Source organism: Anabrus simplex, chromosome 1 (assembly GCF_040414725.1).
Source record: "Anabrus simplex isolate iqAnaSimp1 chromosome 1, ASM4041472v1, whole genome shotgun sequence".
NCBI lineage: Eukaryota > Metazoa > Arthropoda > Insecta > Orthoptera > Tettigoniidae > Anabrus > Anabrus simplex.
This window is the reverse complement of record NC_090265.1, coordinates 575584554-575603153: the sequence shown is the minus strand read 5'-3', so window position 1 is coordinate 575603153 and position 18600 is coordinate 575584554. Positions and strand designations below refer to the sequence as shown.

Below are 18600 nucleotides of genomic sequence, written 5' to 3'. Positions count from 1 at the left end.
ATCAGGCGTGCACTCGTAAGAATTTCTGAGGTTACTTTGGGTGGCTTAAATTAATTGCTGAAGAGGATTGTTGTAAATAATTAGAACGTGTAAAAAGGTCACTAGAAGGAAAACTACCTAATTTAGAGATATAATGTCACGTGTTCTTCCTCAATGACGTAATGAGCTGACTGTAGAATTATGAAACTTCCATAAAACTAGTATTAAGGCCAATTAGGTACATAAAATCAATTATAGGACTGTTCAATATATTTGAATCAAAGACATATTACAAGAAATTCGTGGAACGTAATAAAGTGTTTAAGTATTTGTCTGGACTCTGAATGTTTCAGGCTTTATTACATACAATATTTGTGAAATAGGTCAGACCAAGTCTGACTGTGCCGAGGGTCCACCTTCAATTTACTGGGAGAACAATATCTACCATAAAAGTACCATTACTACACATCAGGGGACATGTCTGCGGTAACGCAATAAATACAGTGCGGGGGAAGAGTTATTTGGAAGACGTATGGCGTTCATACGTAAGGCAGGAATTCAGGATATGTAGCTCATTATATTATATCAGTTCTTAACATTTTTTTTTGCCATGGAAACCTTTGAAAATGGCGTAAAATCTATAAGTCCTCTACCAATTAAATGAACATAATCTGGAATCTGGAAAGGAAAATCCGTGAGCTTAATCGTAATCAAAAACACCCGAACAATATGAATTTAGAAGAAGGGTATAAAATCAGCAATTCTTGGATGCCTATCATACATAGATTAAGACATACAGACCACAACATAAACACGCAGGATTACATAACTGTCCGGGCAATTCCCACTACCTGGCTGTGACACATACTTTCCAGAATTCTCACGAGACATCCAGGGGGCTTACGTCAGCCAGAAAGGGTAGGATATGTATAAGACCATGGTCAGGAACCACTCTCGTAGTGTGATTGTTGCATGGGCGACTGATTACCTCGGATCTAGTAGGAGTATTTCATTCACCTCACAAAGTATACTGCAATGTATTCTTAACGTCGGCAAACTGTACGTAGTGTACAGAAAACAACAACACGGTTCAACCCGGATAAAGAACTAAATAACATAAAGATATATGCACATATTTGCAGGAAATGAGAATACTTCAGTTCATTTCAAATTGATTGCCTCATCTAGTGCATTGCATACACAACGTGTGAGTAAGGTAAACAATCCTAATCAAACATTGTGCTGTCTTTAACATGAAAAATTAATGAACACTACATACAAAAGTGAAATACTATCATCGAAAACAAATTTAATTTAATTGAGGTCTCAATTTCATTTCAGTGAGAATATTGTTTGTTGTTTGGCATGAATACGAAGACGGGATTGTAGAACGGTCTTTGACATCCAATCCATTTCGACTTTTTGTTTTGATAGAAACAAGTGCTGACAACCTCGCCACACAGAGGCTAATGTAGTTTAAATGGGATGCTTTGTAATGGGCATGAATCGTTCGCATTGCTAAAAGTAAAATTTCTGAGACGCCCTTCACAGTTAACGTTAAAATTTTAATGAATATAGAATGCTAAATTTTTATTTGACTTTCATCGACCCCAGGTGACGGAACTCTGTCTTATATTAAGAACTGAATATATTTACCCGTTGCTCAAATATAATATTGTTATCCAGCCAGAAAAAATATTTTATTTCTTTATGTGAATAACTATTAGATGTTTTTCCAAAACAGAAATTATTAAACATTCAGGAATGATGATAAACATACTATGGATAAAATAACGAAACTTTGCTCTATAGACTATCCTGGCAAAAAAATCTCTAAAGGAACCTATCCCCACTTCGAGGTATGGGCAGCAGAATATTGTTAATATTGTTAAAAATGCCACACAGCATATAGTTCACATATGTAATATTAGCTGCTAACAGAAAACCTTGTTCATACGAGACCGATGGAAAGTTTACTTAGATGGTGCGAAGATCATATACAGTAGAGTAGAAAGACGATCTGTAACTGTGGCCATAATTAAAGTTCACAAAATGTTCAAAGCTGGCTTTCAACTTGTACCATAAGCAGCGAATGAAGAACGAGTCACTGCACTGACATTCAGGACTATACAGCGTGATGATTGAATATGTGTTCTTCAGGAACAGTTACATAATAATCGGCCTGTATTATTTACCACATCGAGGTGTTCGATTACAATTTTCACGGAGTGATTTTCTGTGATCACTGTCTCATTCTTCATTCTCCTCATAGTAGAAGTTAAAAATCTGCATTGATAATTTGGGAACTCTGACGAGGACTACTTTGTGAAATCTGACGTCTGTCACCTGTAAATCATCTTTCTAGTCAAAAACTAATCTTTTTGCACCACCAAAAAGTAAAATTTTCATTGTTCTCCTGCCGACAAGTTCCATTAGCAGTTAATATCGTGCGTACGAACTTCGAAGTCGGACAGGTTCCTCGTGAGTACATTACTTTTTTTTTGTTAGGGGCTTTACGTCGCACCGACACAGATAGGTCTTACGGCGACAATGGGATAGGAAAAGCCTAGGAGTTGGAAGGAAGCGGCCGTGGCCTTAATTAAGGTACAGCCCCAGCATTTGCCTGGTGTGAAAATGGGAAACCACGGAAAACCATTATCAGGACTGCCGATAGTGGGATTCGAACCTACTATCTCCCGGATGCAAGCTCACAGCCGCGCACCTCTACGCGCACGGCCAACTCGCCCGGTGAGTACATTACTAATGTTAATTGACAACACAAAAAATATAAATATAGGATAATTTACCTGGTGTGGCCTGAATCCTTTCTGCAGAGGAAGCGCACAGACAGAAATAAAGGAAATATAAATGAGCGAATTCCCCAGCCAATGAACTAAATTACAATGCAAATACTAGAAGACTTCATGCAATAGCCCAGCAAAAGGAACACGAAATACTTGAAATAAACTCATAAACAGCGATTTTGCTGGCATGCAGAATTCTCTTAATGCGATTAAATACGTTCGAGAATAGAATATCGAAATTATAACAATTCTTAGTAAAGAATGCCATTTTAGTGCTTTATTGTGAGTACATTTATTTCATTACAATTGAAGAGTGCTCCATAACCTACTATTTCCTCTGGGGTATCCAGTTAGTGTTAAAAGGTGACTCTTTTCTTATCTGCAGCTAATTTCTGAAACATCACACTCTATTCTTCTGAATCGCAGTGGTTCATGCATCTAGTATTTGTTATATGCCTAATATGGTATTAACTCCAATGGGAAAAGTTAGTATCGCAATCAAAATAGTCGTTTACATTACAACTGTTTGCTATTTATTGTACGTCGCACCGATTTGGTTACTCACAGAATATCTGCAGATTCTCGGTACCGTACCTGCTTCATAGAATATCACATCTTATATCAAGTGCTACGTAGCACAATTCCGTTATACTGTAAACCTCGAAAAACTCACTCATACATTTAGATTTCTGAGTCTAAGTTCGCGGGTTCTATTCCAGTTAAATCAAGCTGTATTTGAAGATGCTCAAATACTCCAGATTCGCATTACTGGTACGTAAAACAACTCCCGCGTAAAAAATTCGGTACTTCGACGTGTCCGAAAACTGTAAAAGTAGTTAGTGATATGTAAAATAATAATATTAAATTATTATTAAAATAAAGGACTCAGCCCTATAAGGTAAAATAATCTTAGGGAGACCTAGGATTTCAAGACAGAAGAAATCGTAGGAACACTCACTCACTCACTCACTCACTCACTCTCCTGGCGCTACAGCCCATGAAGGATCCTGGCCTCTTCAATAGTTTTCGCCCACTCCTGTCGGTCCAGAGCTGTCTTTCTCCAGCTCTGGATCCCTATTAACTCCAAATCTCTCGAGTTGTCGTCTAGCCATCTTGTCCTTGGTCTCCTCCGTCTTTGTTGGCCGCCAGGATATTGGACAAGGATCATCTTCATTGCCCGGCCCTGGTCTATCCTTACGATGTTTCCGAGATACCGAAGTCTCCTCTTTTTGGCCTCTGCGACTATCTCGAGGTCACCATAAAGGGCAGGAAACAACAATTAAATATTCTACAAGTACTGTAATTACATCCATTTTATTTATGCTTCTGCTTTGGTAATAAAATTATCCTGACGGATTGTTGTGAAGGATGTGTAATTTAGTAAATAAATATTATTAATATATAGTGAATATCAGTATCAAAGATAATTGCTAAATCTCGCTTGTTTGAAAACACCCATTCATGACTTCAGGAAAAGCACTGTAATATTGATTAAGCTTTATACTTGGATACTTCAATTGTAATCAAGAATAGTATTTGATAACCTGCTTCATTGTTTTATGTTTAGAAGTGTTTGTATCTTACAGATACTGAATATGCATCCTGTGAAGGTAATAATCGTGTCCTTTGGAAAAGTGTTATCGCAGACTTTGCCTAGAGATGAAATTAGAAGCCACTTGAAGAGTGGATGAAGGATGGATTTGAATCCATGAATAGGATAGCGCTGAGATACCTTGCTCGATTGACCTATACGATCACTATGTTAGAAGGTGAAATGTAATCTCTCATCTATAGTGTCACTGTGGTATTATTTAAGGCTATCTTTCGAAAGGATTAGAAAATACAAGTTTTCTGTAGTTTTACATGACTGTTGATATCATGACTAGAGTCTTGTATGGCCGAGTATGAATACCCTGGGTTAAAATGAAATAGTCTGACGCCCGGCTTTATCGGCAAACCATCAAACGTTTCTGTAAAGCAGTATTGTATACTAAAACCGACTATGAAAGATCCGTTCGAGTCTGTTTATGTTCAGTCCTTTCTGTCCGTGTGAAATCTGTCCCTTTAGGTAAATCTTTTAAGTGGCGTGGAATAGAATCATCACCACCACAATCACCACCGCCATAAAGTACAATGTTTTTAATGTTTAAATTTCTATTATGAACTAGCAAATGTACCCGTACGCCGCTACGATATCCTACATTGTATACGGATTTCTCCGTAACTTACTGTAAATCCAGTGAGAAAGGTTATATTGAATTGCATATCTCTTCGCGATATCCGAGAAACAAAACAGGGAGGACGCCATACGTTAATTTTTCGATGTAAGGTAGGCATTGGGGAAGTTTTGTTGATAATGGCAGGCCACACATCCTACTGCCAATCACAGCCGTGTTCGGGAGTTTCTACTATAACGGCAGGCTCATTTGGCAACTGCTATTCACAGTAGAGATGGAGAATTTTCATTATAAAGGCAGGCCCCTTATTCTAATGCCAGTCACAATCGCGTCGGGGAGGCTTGATTATAATCGAGAAGTGCAGGATCAAAGTTGTAGATCTCTCCAAATTGAACGGCGATTGTGCTATCTGTTTTGTGATACGACTTACCTTTTAGCCAACAATTATCCCGAGACGAAGGTCTGGACCGTCATTAAAATTACATCCATATTACGATACTTTCCGAAGCCAAAAGTTATATATTTTAACAGCTTTGAATTTTTCCTCAACGAAACGAGTGTCCAGGGTTAGCACTCGCATACATCCGGAGTAATATTAAGGAAGAAAATAATACAGTTAAGGAAGTTGAAATTAATAGAAAATAGGATTATAACTGAGGACAGCCGTATAGGACAAATGTAAAAACCAAGTGGATGTATTAGAAAATAAATAGCACCTAAATAAATTGAGATGGTATGAGTTACGGATATACGTAGGCGGTAAAAGAGGAGAGATTTAGGCGCAGGGACTTCTAGGTGAACAGATAAGGTGATGACTTATGGTGTTATTACTTAAACCTAAAGAGGCAGGACAGAGGCAAGAAATTAATGCAGAAAACTGAAATAGAAAATAAATACAGTAACATTATAGCAAATTCGAGAAAACCCCTTACGGTGTGAAGTAACGGGCTACACTCCGCGGTATTGTTCAAATATTAACAACGACCCTTGGTGCTATTCGAGGACGATTGAAACCTCCAACGGTATTCCGCCAATATTTCGCAGAATGGCCGATTGACGTCTCTCTTGCTTTCTACCCAAGAGACAACCACGAGTTCACAGGAGTGATGACGAAAATAGCGATACGTTCCTTCCCTGCTGAAAAGCAATTAGGGACGTTGCCATGGTAACCTGTAGGTTCGTTGTCGGTCTGTCGGTCACTCAATACAGAGCATGAGATCAACACAAAGTAGAAATTTCTTCCGTCATTTGAAGAGTAAGTGAAATGATGCACATAACAACAATTATTTATAACGAAGGGACGTGCCACATATCTTCCACGAAGTATAGGAGAAAATGGAAGAAAACTGTTCGGTTTTCCTATAAACCCCTCGTTTATTCAGAGATTTTTAAATCATATAAATATAAAAACCTTCACCGGGCTGAGTATACTTTAAATATGAAGTTTGGTCGAGATCTATCCAGCCGTTTCGCCGTGATGGTGAAACAAACAGACAGACACGAAAAATAAAACCAACTGATTCGGTCTTGAGTTGACCTAAAAAGGATAAATATCTGAAAAATTGGCAAAAGAAACGAAATTACAGACAACGGACCCCCTAAAACTTTATTTATATAGACGAGAAAATAACTTTTATTCAAGTATTCTATTAATTCGTGTAATTTTTTTAAACAAAGTAAGAACACAAAGTTGCATTATTTTAACCATTCAGAACAAGAAAATATCCCCTCCCCCGTTATAACATTAATTATGGAGTAACAAGTTGGGAATAGCAAATTCCTATGGATACAATCAATATTGTTGCTTAATAGCCAATACCAGGTAAGGACAAAATTCTAATTTTACACTAAAGGAAAAGGAACGTAAAACTATAAACATGGCCCAGATATATTAGGACCTGCCTTCTTATAATTAGGGCTCGGAGGTTGAAGATCTGGAAATAGTCCAAATAAGCAAGAAAACATGACCTCAAAAATGACGAAATATGACGTAAAAATGACAAAATATGACCAGAAAATGATTAATATAAATATGGCCATTTAAAAATAAATAGATCGAAACGGAAATTCCTTTCATACATATGTTAACTAAATTCATATTCGTATACTCGTACATGTTTTGCAGTTAGTCTCAATCTATTGCCCTTGATTCACTTATCAAACATTTGTGAATACACACCTATAAAGTACTAAGTTCGCTAACTCAAAAATATGATACAAGAACAAAGGAGGGAGTTCGACAAAATGAAGAAATGGTTCCGAGAAAACGGCAGATGACACAACATCCCAAGTGAGTAACAATGCCGAAGAAGTTGCATCATTAAGGGAGAAAATAGGACGATTAGAAGAGGAAGCGCTGAAACTTAAAGCAGAAGTGGAAGCCAGTATTCAAAATCGCAGGAAGAAATGTCTAAATGGCAAAAACAAAAAGAAAACTACTATAGATGGTCATAATGGAAGTATTGGAATTCCAGAAAGCGATAGTATTTTCTGGTCTGAAGAGAATATGAGAACTAATTATACTTTGTGAGTTAGGCCCTTCTCCCAGCTATCCCTTCAATAATTTTTTTTTGCTAGCTACTTTACGTCGCACCGACACAGATAGGTCTTATGGCGACGATGGGACAGGGAAGGGCTAGGAGTGGGAAGGAAGCGGCCATGACCTTGATTAAGGTACAGCCCCAGCATTTGCCTGGTGTGAAAATGGGAAACCATGAACCTACCATCTCCCGAATACAGTATACTGGCCGCACTTAAGCGACTGCAGCTATCGAGCTCGGTAATAATATTTCTAGGAACTGCGAGGAATGTCTGTCATATATTCATATTGTGTATGCTAAGGTTTTTATGTAGTTATGTGGCAACAATTTGAGTCACATAATACGTTTTTGACTGTGCTGTTGTTTAGAAGCAACACCCTGTTGTTGGCGAAAATTGGATACGATTCTGAAATGTTCTTATTCCATATAATAGCATATTTAATGTATAACTTTCAGTGTATAGCAATTCTTTCTGTGGTTCAAATGTTTGAATCATTTTCCTCAACACAAGTAGCCTAACCTTTGCCGAGCAACCTACATGTTTCCACATTTACTCACGGGAGAACAGTTTTTGCCCACTCATTTTTTCAGTGCCACGTGTAATATTCGTTTCGTAATAAGAACAAATATATCGTGTTGAGATATTACAATAATGACTATGGAAAATTTGTCCACTACACGAATTTATTTTTTTCTTAATCATGCTGTTCCTCATCTACTGGACAATATGTTACTGTTATTAATTATATTGAACAAACAAATTGTAGGAAATTTTGCGGTGAAAATGATATTTTAACGCAAAATATCTTAAAAATATTCATTAGATTCCGTTATATTGTGGGTTAATAATAATAATAATAATAATAATAATAATAATAATAATAATAATAATAATAATAATAATAATAATAATGTATTTATTTATTTATTTATTTATTTATTTATTTATTTACAGGGTATATGCCCACATTGGAGCACTTAAATCAGACTACAAAAAATTTGTCTTCCTTTTCTTCTCCCAAAAAGTCTTGAGTCTGGTTGACCTGGCTGCCCTCTCCGCATCCGTTATAACATATTGTTTCCTCTGTACAGTGGTCAGAGGAAGCCTGATGCATTTATTCTTCAAAATACTTTTCTCGCCTCTGTTTTCAATGGTTTTCATGGTAATATTCAACTCCTCCAAATCACTTTGGACTTCTTTAAACCAATTGTTTTTTGATTTACTATTCCAAAAGTAATTAAATAATTGTTTTAAAACTCTGTTATCACTTAGTCGAAATATATGATAAAAAAGGCAATTCTTCTTTTTCTCATCGTGTCTGTGATGGACTTACTTTCCCGATAGATAACCTCATTCGGCAACAATCTCCACTGTCCATCCACCTGATGTTTCTTGTTTATGATCGTCCTGAGTATCCTTCGATCAACTCGTTGTAAGCGTTCTGTTGTTGATCTAGTATTGAGTTTAAATAATGTTTCACAAGCATAAGTTGCTTCTGGTTTAATAACAGAGTTATAATGCCTAAATTTAGCATTAATCGAAAGACATTTCTTTTTGTATGTAGGCCAAGTTATCCGTTGTGCCTGCTTCAGTTTATATATTCTGCTCTCTATTGATGGTTTTTCATTGCAATTCCAAGTGAGATTTTCACCCAAATATTTAAATGTACTTACAATTATTATTTAATAATAGCTCTGAATTTAAAGTTCTGAAAGTAGGCATTATTTTTGTTTTATCATACGAAATCTGCAATCCAACTTTTTTCGCTACATTTACAAGTTCTTCCAATTGAACTTTAGCCTCTTCGAAACCATTTGCCAGTATCGCAAGATCATCCGCGAATGCCAAGCAATTTAGTTTGATATTTTTTCCAATTTTGAATTTTAATAATAATAATAATGCCATAACTATCATTTCAAAATAAATTTAAGTGGCATACAATTTGGTTAGTGCGAAGCTCTGACACATTGTGTAAGAGTTTCTGTATATTTAAAAACATAATGTAAGCACCACAATTAAAAAAAGGGGGGAATCTCTGAGAGACCCTTTCTTTAAAAATTTATGTACGAAAGTACATATCCTCGTGGATACTTATTTCATACAGATACAGAAATAGTGGGCATTTGGAACACTCTTATTGTCTCTTCTCTACACAAAGATTCTCTATTACGTGCTTTACAGTGAATTAGATTTCGAAAGACATCGATGAAAGAATAGTACCATGTCATCTCCGAACCCTGTCATAAAATCCTCGTAGCCGGGATACGGTGTTCCCGGTGGCCCTGGGGGTCCTGGGGGGCCTGGTGGACCTGGAGGTCCATCAGCACCACGTAAGATTTGTCCTGGCATGCCCTTAAAGAAGTCCGATCATGTTATAGAGAGATGGCAGTAGAGAAGCGTTAGTGGTTACACAGTGGTTAAATATGAATTTGTAATGAATGCACAACTTCTGAATAGTAATAGTTAGCTGCAGAACTTACTTTAGGCCCTCGATCTCCTTTATCACCTTTTGGACCTCGTGGAAACATGTCTGTAAAAGAAAGTAATATTATACACTGGCATTTTTTCAAAAAGAAATGTAATTTAAGGTGAGCCAATAGTCAATATGAATGAAATAACTAATTATTTGCTTATTACATTACTAATATATTGAATAATTCAATGGAAGCAATCCGATTTTTGAATGGCATTATGGAATACTTCGTATATTCTTTAGTTATACCATTATTTAGGATGCGTGTCATATTTTCTAATTATTGAAATAGGTATTTCTTTAAAGAATGGTACTCCTCGGTTTCTTCTTGTTCTTACTTAGTTTGCGAGTTTGGAGTCGAGGTAACTTAGTGGCTTAGCTGCTGGATTTTATCCCTGGTGGCTAAGCTCTGAATTCTGATTGCCGAAAGGAATAGATTTTCTCCAAAAACGTCATATGGTGACAATAAACCCTTATATCGAGTCATACGACAGAAATGGCACTTACAACTGTTTGCTTCACAGTGACCTCGCATTATGTGGTTCTATATTTTTCATTCTGGGCACCTCACTGCTATAAAACTAATAAAATACTGAAAATATAATTCAGCATTATGTTAAATTTTGTACAGAATTATCTCAAAATAATACTTTGAAGTAAAGGTAACCTTAACAGTAACTTACGTTATAGAGAATTATAGATTTGTACTGAGGACTTCAGACGATTTTAATAAGTAATCTCATATACTTGTGCCACTAAGGAGAAATTTTCTGATATAATTGTAACTGAGGCGCCTCTAAATAACAATCATTATCACAATCCGTCTTAAGGCAGACCCTCTGAGAGGATGCGAGGCGTCTGCCGTGTATGGTAATGTGTGTGTTCGTAGGATGGATGATAATGTATGAGTATAATGTTTGGTGTATGAGTTAAAACATTAATACTCGGGCCTCATTCACGGGAATTGATCATTTAAAATTAAAATCCTGTGATTCGACCAGGAATCGAACCGACGGTTCCGAGGATACATTTGTGTAGCCATACTTTCTAAAAAAGAATTCCACTTCCTCTATATCAAGTATAATATTAAGATGCTGTGTTTAGTGCAGTAAGAGGATGTTACCTTACTCTTGGTTGCTATCGACGACTGCAAGCAAAATAACTTGCATCTCTAGGGAAGTGGTTAAATGTAGTTTCGAATATTTTGTAGTCGCATAGCAACAAACAAAAATACTGGAACTCGAGGCGTTCACTAATATTAATTCAAGTAAAATAAAAGTAACGTTAGAGCCATACTTTTATTGCGTGGGAGATACGGGTGAAAACAATTTACACGTAATTCACGAGTTAAGTAGAATTTGCTAGGCCTCGCTATCGCTAGTAAAAATACTTACCTAATATATACTGAATGGAAAAAAGTCACGGCAAGGTGTGTCCCATTAGAAAATGTGCCCTGTATGACCTCCGATGTAGCTGAGCATTCTGTCTCAGACACCAGTGTCGTGAAAATGGCAACACGTCGCGAGATAACCGACGTTGAACGTGGGATGATCGGGGCACGGCGCATGGGCCATAGCATTGCGGAGATTACAAGCGAATTCGGGTCAACAGTGTCGAGGGCGGATCTTGGCAGAGAGAATGTTACCTGTCGCGTAAACCGCCGCAAGGGAAGACCACAGGTGTTTAAAGAACGGGCATCACGTCACCTCAGCAGAACCATACTGGGTGCTCGACGGGCTACTGAGAGTTAGATCACCGCCCATTTGAATGTCGGGAGTCAGGAACCCATTTCTACCAGGACTGTAAGGAGGCAACTGCACCGCATAGGCTTCACCAACCGACGACCAACTCATGTCCCTTTGCTGACACCTCGACACAGAGTTCAACGACGTGGATGGGCGCTCGAACATTGGCAATGGACCATGGAACAGTGACGGCGTGTGGTATGGTCCGATGTATCCCGGTTCCAATTGTATCGAGCTGATGGTCGCGTGAGAGTGTGGCGTATGCTCCATGAAGCTATGGACCCTGCGTGTCAACAAGGTTGTGTCTGTGGCTCAGTTCTCGTCTGGGCGGCGTCCTCATGGTCGCAATTAGTCCCCATTGTACGGCTGCAGAGAACGTTGACAGGTGCACGTCATGTGGGCACTCTTTCAGACCATTTGCATTCCATTTTGGCCCTAGAGTACCGTGATGGAGATGCCATGTTTCAACAGGACAGTGCGCCATATCACCGCTCTGTGGTTGCACGCAGGTGGTTGGAGGATCACTCCAATGAAGTTACGACCATGGATTGGCCCTCCAGATCCCCCGATATTAATCCAATTGAGCATTTATGGGATACTGTGGATGCTGATGTACGCACCATGAACTCCGCACCAACTACACAAGACAAATTGTGAGTAGAATTGCAAGATGCGTGGGTCCAGATCCCTCCAGAACGATTCTAGAATCTTGTATTTTGGCCACTCAGTGTATACTATATACCGTAACTCTTACAATTGAACAATTGTATTGGGTATGGTCTTATATTAAACACAGTCTCCCGTAGATAATATTTCTTAATTCTTGTAATTTAAATGACTACACAAAGTGATCCTGTATTCACAACTAAGATGTTTTATACTACTTAAACACATATTTTCTACAAAATTTTTTTTTATCGAGAAAGTACATACGAGAAATAATTTTCCTATTCACCAGAAATACCCAAATCCATTGATCTTTATAATGAGAAGGTAATGCAGGTGAATAATGAGTTCCTTCGAATGGGTTTGCTTTCTCCATCTCTTTCACATTTATTTTCTATCTTCCTGTATCAACTGTTGGTCTTTTCCAACATCAACTATCAAATTGTATGGCCTATGGAATATTCCATTTTCCGTCTTTTATGATCTTTTCATTCGTTTACTGGGTAATCTAGTTCTTCTCTTACTCCCATCACGGGAATAATTATATCAATGTTAATTTCGCATGAAGTGAATCAATGGGTGCAGTAGAACCAATTTTCCCTCGTTATTCATCTCTGTATTACGTTTCCTAGAGGAAACACTTTGTTCACGGGAATATTTAATAGAGTCAGTACATTTCCATGTGTTATACTTCGTGAAACAGTCCAGAGCCTTTCGTTGATAAATACTCACTTCAAGAGGGAGACAAGCCGAAATTGAGCGATATTTTCTGCAGTAGAAAATGTACTGTTTTATTAAGTGACGTAGCTAGTGGGGATCTGGTGGCGTAAACCCTTCCTCATACCATCTCTATACGAAAGAAGTAGATTCTTGCGGAGGTCTGAAAAAAACCCTCACACTTGCTACTCTACCACTGCACAACGATGAGGTTATCCTCTACAATCAAGCTCCTACAAACGTATCTTCGTATCAGTTAAGATCAAGTGGCACAGTGTTGAGGAAATGGAGAAGAAAACTAGATTTTTTCATCTTAAATAAACGGTTGAATTTCAGAAGTAAACAGACATATTCATTTACTAGCTGATGTACCCGTGCTTCGCTACGGAATTCTACATTGTATACAGAATTCTAGGTTAGGTAGAGTGCACGTTGTGAGCAAGGCTGTATTAAATTGCATAGCTCTTAACGTTACCCTAGATACGTGACGTGGAAATCACCAAACATCTTTTCTCATATGAAGACTGGGTTAGGGAATTTTCATTGTATTGGTAGGCCCGCTTGCCCACCATCAGTCACAATCAAGTTGGGGAATTTCATTTTGATGGCAGACACTCAATCTCCACCTGCCTGTTTACATTCTCAGAAAGACTGTCTTAGCGATTTTTCCAACTGAAAAGACCATAGATCATTACAATGACGCCAGTAAGAATGGCGTGAGTAAAAGCAATATTTTCATATGAAATACTCGATCACATGAAAAACCACACATTTTATAACTTTTAACGAACTACACTGTCGATCTAACAGTCCAAAGTTCCAGAGTTGAAATGACCAGGCCGCAGAAGGCCGTGATCCGTGAACATTCTCCGTCCTTTTTAGGGGGGGGGGTCGAGTAGTGGAGAGTCCCAGGGCAAGGACTATGCCCTTTTACTGATCTGTTTCCTAGAAGTACCCGATAAGTCGGAAAAATCAAATCAATTCACTACACTGGCGGCGGAAAAATCTATCTGACTTGGAGGCAAATTTTTCCTCCAAGCCTGAGGAAAAACCCCCTCTTCACTGCTAATTTGGAATAACATGAATGTAGAATTTAATAAAAGTGAAGAGGAAGAAGCTCTTCTTGAGAAACGGCTCTTTCCAGCGTTGAATTTTGAGTTATTTAGTGAACTGTGATGCTGTAATTTGGAATAGGCCTAAATTGTAATTCTAGACCAGGTCATCCTACTACTACTACGTCAGCCTCTGCGTATGCGCACTGATCATTCATAACAGCGCATGAGAGTAGGGATCGAATAGCTGGAATGCTACGATAAACCAGTGTGATTACGTACTAGCAGTATCAGAAAATGTATGAACCAGAGGAATGGCATGCAAAAGAAGAAAGTTTTCTAACTCCCCAGCTATTTCCCGCCAATATTCAGTCAGGCTGTTATACTCGGTACGCAGCAGTAATCCCATCTATCGGAATTGAATGTCAGCATAAGAGACAAAGAACATTAAAACAAACAACGGTCAGTGTAATGTTATTGTTGATCTATGTTACGCGCTTTCGATATTGTAGGCAGTCACATTATTAATTGCCTTCTGATTCTGAAATACCGCTCTTATCATAGTTGGTACGGTAAAAGTGAATAAAACATAAATGGTCGGAAATTATATTATAACTTTTGTTATGTAGTACTTTTCCATATGACCAAGAACATAGGTATTTAAAAATTAAATTTTAGGTGCCTTCCCCTAAACTACCATTTCGCCCAGGGTGAATAACATTGTTTATAGCTTAAACTGTAGTTTCTTATTCCCCGACTCTATATACCGATTTTCATTAAATTCTGTTTACCCATTTTGTCGGGGCTCGGCGTTGATACATGAATATCTCTGTTATCATGGCCGGTACGGTAAAAATTCATAAGACGTAAATGATCAGAAATTTATTTCTACATAACTTTAGTTATGTATTATTTATCGATATGACCACTAATAATATAAATATTTGAGAATTGAATTTTAGGCCTTCCCCTAAACTACCATTTCACTCAGCGTGAATAAAATAATTTACAGCCTAGATTGTAGCGGCTCACCACCCGACTCTACATACCGATTTTTACTAAATTCTCTTCAGCCGTTTTCTCGTGATGCGTGTACAGACAGACAGACAGACAGACAGACAGACAGACAGACAGACAGACAGACAGACAGACAGACAGACAGACAGACAGACAGACAGACAGACAGACAGACAGACAGACAGACAGACAGACAGACAGACAGACAGACAGACAGACAGACAGACAGACAGACAGACAGACAGACATTACGGAAAAGTAAAAACTGCATTTCCTTGTTACTGTGGACATGATCGATACAGAAATACCATTCTTTTCAAATTCTGAGCAATGTACAGACAAAACTCTTACTTTATATATATATAGATTATTTGGAAATACGTCATAAACTTGCTAAGAAATTTCCAAATCATCACACACTGACTGACTGACTGACTGAATGGACGAATGGATGAACTACTCTTCTCTACTATTTGCGGATGACCAACAACTGATGAGAGGGTATTTGTTTGTTGTACTCTTTGCTGATACATGCGGTTAGTTATTTATACCGGTACTTCAAATTACTTAGGTATTCCAATCAACAAAATGTCACAAAACTACTTAAAATTTAATTTACTCATATATCTCATATATCTTTCCTGGACGTATCCTTTGATAGTGTAGTACACTTAGACTTTCTAGAGTGATAAATTCAGTTATATGCTCTAGGATACCTTCCACATGCATATGTCCACTACTTCCTACACGTATTGTCTCTGTTTACACCCCTCGATTCTATTCCTTTTTTATATTCAATTGATTATTACACACAATTTTGCTACACTCCTGGGTTTATTCCATACTATGTTTAATAACTTACGAGGCTATAAAATTAAAGTTCATATTCAATTCTTTCTTATATTTTTCTCTGATTTTCTTTTTTATTTTGCAGTTTTATTAGTACGTGTGCCACTTACATGTCTTTAATGTATAAAATATATTGATTTTACTTACTGCCTTTTCTTATATACATGAACTCCAATTAAGGACCAAATTTCCCCCTTAGCTAACATTTCAGCACTTACCTAATATATTTTACTTATTTTAAAGAATTATGCTAGTGTTAACTTGCTACTGAATTCTTTCCAGGTTGCTTTCTTCTTCGTAACCTATCTTCCTTTGATAAGTCTTTTCGCATTAGAACCTATGGTATTTGGTAGTTTTTCTCTCTCTGTCCATTCAGCCTTCATACAATGAGTAGGGCGTTATTGCCTGCTAAAATTGGATTAATAAATAAGTGAACAAATGTTCCCCTTTAAAGAGAAAATGCCATTTGGAGAGGGATAACTTAAAATGACCTCTTTTCCCCAGTGAATATCCCATTTTGATAAAGTTGTTCATACCTTCCATTCCTGGCGGCAATGGCGGGATCATAGGGGGTGGTCCGCTACTGCTGCCGTCACCACTGGGTCCCAAGTCCTCGTCCACCTGTAATCAGATGATTTGGGTACATTAAGAGCCTGTAGAAATATACATACATATAATTTCATCTTAATTTTACTCTAGACACGAGTAGAGAGTGGATAAATGTTGTTAAGTTAGGATAGGCAATTGAGTTTCTTCTGGTTCACGATGCCTGAATGGTTAAGAGATTTATTATTTCAAGTAAAATAATGCAAAACACGATATAGTCACACTGGCTCTATTCTTTAATATATTTTACACTTTAATGTGAAGCATCGATTTTTTAATTCACTTTTTTATTGTTTTTTTTTCACAAGTTACTTTACGTCGCACTGACACAGAGAGGTCTTATGGTGACGATGGGATAGGAAAGGGCTAGGAGTGGGAAGGAAGCGGCCGTGCCTATAATTAAGGAACAACCTCAGAATTTTCCTGCTGCGAAAATGGGAAACCACGGAAAACCATCTTCAGGGCTGCCGATACTAGGGTTCAAACCCACTATCTCCCGAATGCAAGCTCACAGCTGTGCGGTCCTAACCACACGGCCAGCTCGCTCGGTTTGAATTCACCTGCTTCGTCTGAAGGTATAACTCAACTGATAGAGTTGAAAGAACTCCTCGGCTATCTATAAGATGAGTGATTTCATATAAAGGAAACTGTTTAAAAAATAAACAATGGACAGTAAGATGTCAGAGTCGTGAACTAATACCTACTCCGCTAACAAAATAGCGTGGTCAATAATAATGTGTAGTTTATGAGTGTGACACGACGTGCTGCCGCAACGATCCGCACCAGTAGGTCCTCCTCACTCTCAACCGGAGTTTCATAGCCGAGGTCTTTAAAGCCGGGTACTCACTAGGAGGTTGAAACATGCAACGCAACGGTTGCTGCAACCTTGTATAATGTGTACGTTCGTCAAACATCAATGCGAACACCAGTAGTTCCGCAGCGTTCGTTGTGACACATGCAACAATGTCGTCCAGTATACTCGGCATAAGTGCTGTGTATATTCTGCTGTATTACCTAATCGAGGACTATCAACATCCCCGTCGTTGGTGGCAAGGTGACTTTTACAAAGGCAAAGCTAATTCCAATTTGCTTCTGGATTTGAAATCGCAAGAAATAAGTGGATATTTTAAGAATTTCACTCGCATATCACCGACCGATTTCGAGTGTTTAATAAATTTGGTTGAACCGAAAATAATAACAATGGACACGAAATTTAGAAAAGCTATATCTGTTCAAGATAAATTGGCAGCTTGAGATTTTTAGCCACCGGTGACAGCTTCACCAGCTTGCAGTATCTCTTCAGAATATCCAAGCAAGTCATAAGTAAATTTTTATTTGCTTTACGTCGCACCGACACAGATCTTACAGCGACGATGGGATAGGAAAGGGCTCGGACCGGGAAGGAAGCTAATTTGCTAGTGGCTTTACGTCGCACCAACACAGATAGGTTTTATGGCGACGATAGCATGGGAAAGGCCTAGGAGTTGGAAGGAAGCGGCCGTGGCCTTAAGGTACAGCCCCAGCATTTGCCTGGTGTGAAAATGGGAAACCGCGTAAAACCATCTTCAGGGCTGCCGACAGTGGAATTCGAACCCACTATCTCCCGGATGCAAGCTCACAGCCGCGCGCCTCTAACCGCACGGCCAACTCGCTCGGTAGTCATAAGTAAATTTGTACCACATGTGTGTCAACAATCATCAGCGAATTAAAAGATCACACAGAGGTAACGTTCATTTAATTTTATTTCATTTCATTAAACATTTTTTTTGTACGAGACGTCATTGAAATCACTTGGCACTTCACTGAAGGGTCCCATAATAATGCAGAATTGCGATATAATTCTATTAAATTTAGACAATATTCCTCAGGCCACTCCACGACCTCTGCGCGTCCTGACTACGAAATGTGCCTGGAACACGTCAACGAACACACTGCGCGCCGCTTTGTGTTCGCTGGAATACCGACAACCAGATG

At 38.2% G+C, this 18600-nt stretch overlaps 1 protein-coding gene across 1 annotated transcript in view; it reads right to left on the bottom strand.

Moving 5' to 3' along the window:
- LOC136880382 (collagen alpha-1(XVIII) chain) overlaps nucleotides 1-17612 on the bottom strand; it is a 177824-nt gene extending 160212 nt beyond the window's left edge. Inside the window, exons 1-4 of the mRNA XM_067153301.2 lie at nucleotides 17427-17612; nucleotides 16557-16641; nucleotides 9982-10031; nucleotides 9722-9853 (exon numbers count right to left, since the gene is read on the bottom strand). Of these exons, the coding sequence (XP_067009402.2) occupies nucleotides 9722-9853; nucleotides 9982-10031; nucleotides 16557-16641; nucleotides 17427-17612 (453 nt within the window). The remainder of the gene's footprint in view (nucleotides 1-9721; nucleotides 9854-9981; nucleotides 10032-16556; nucleotides 16642-17426) is intronic.
- Between the last annotated feature and the right edge of the window lie 988 nt (nucleotides 17613-18600).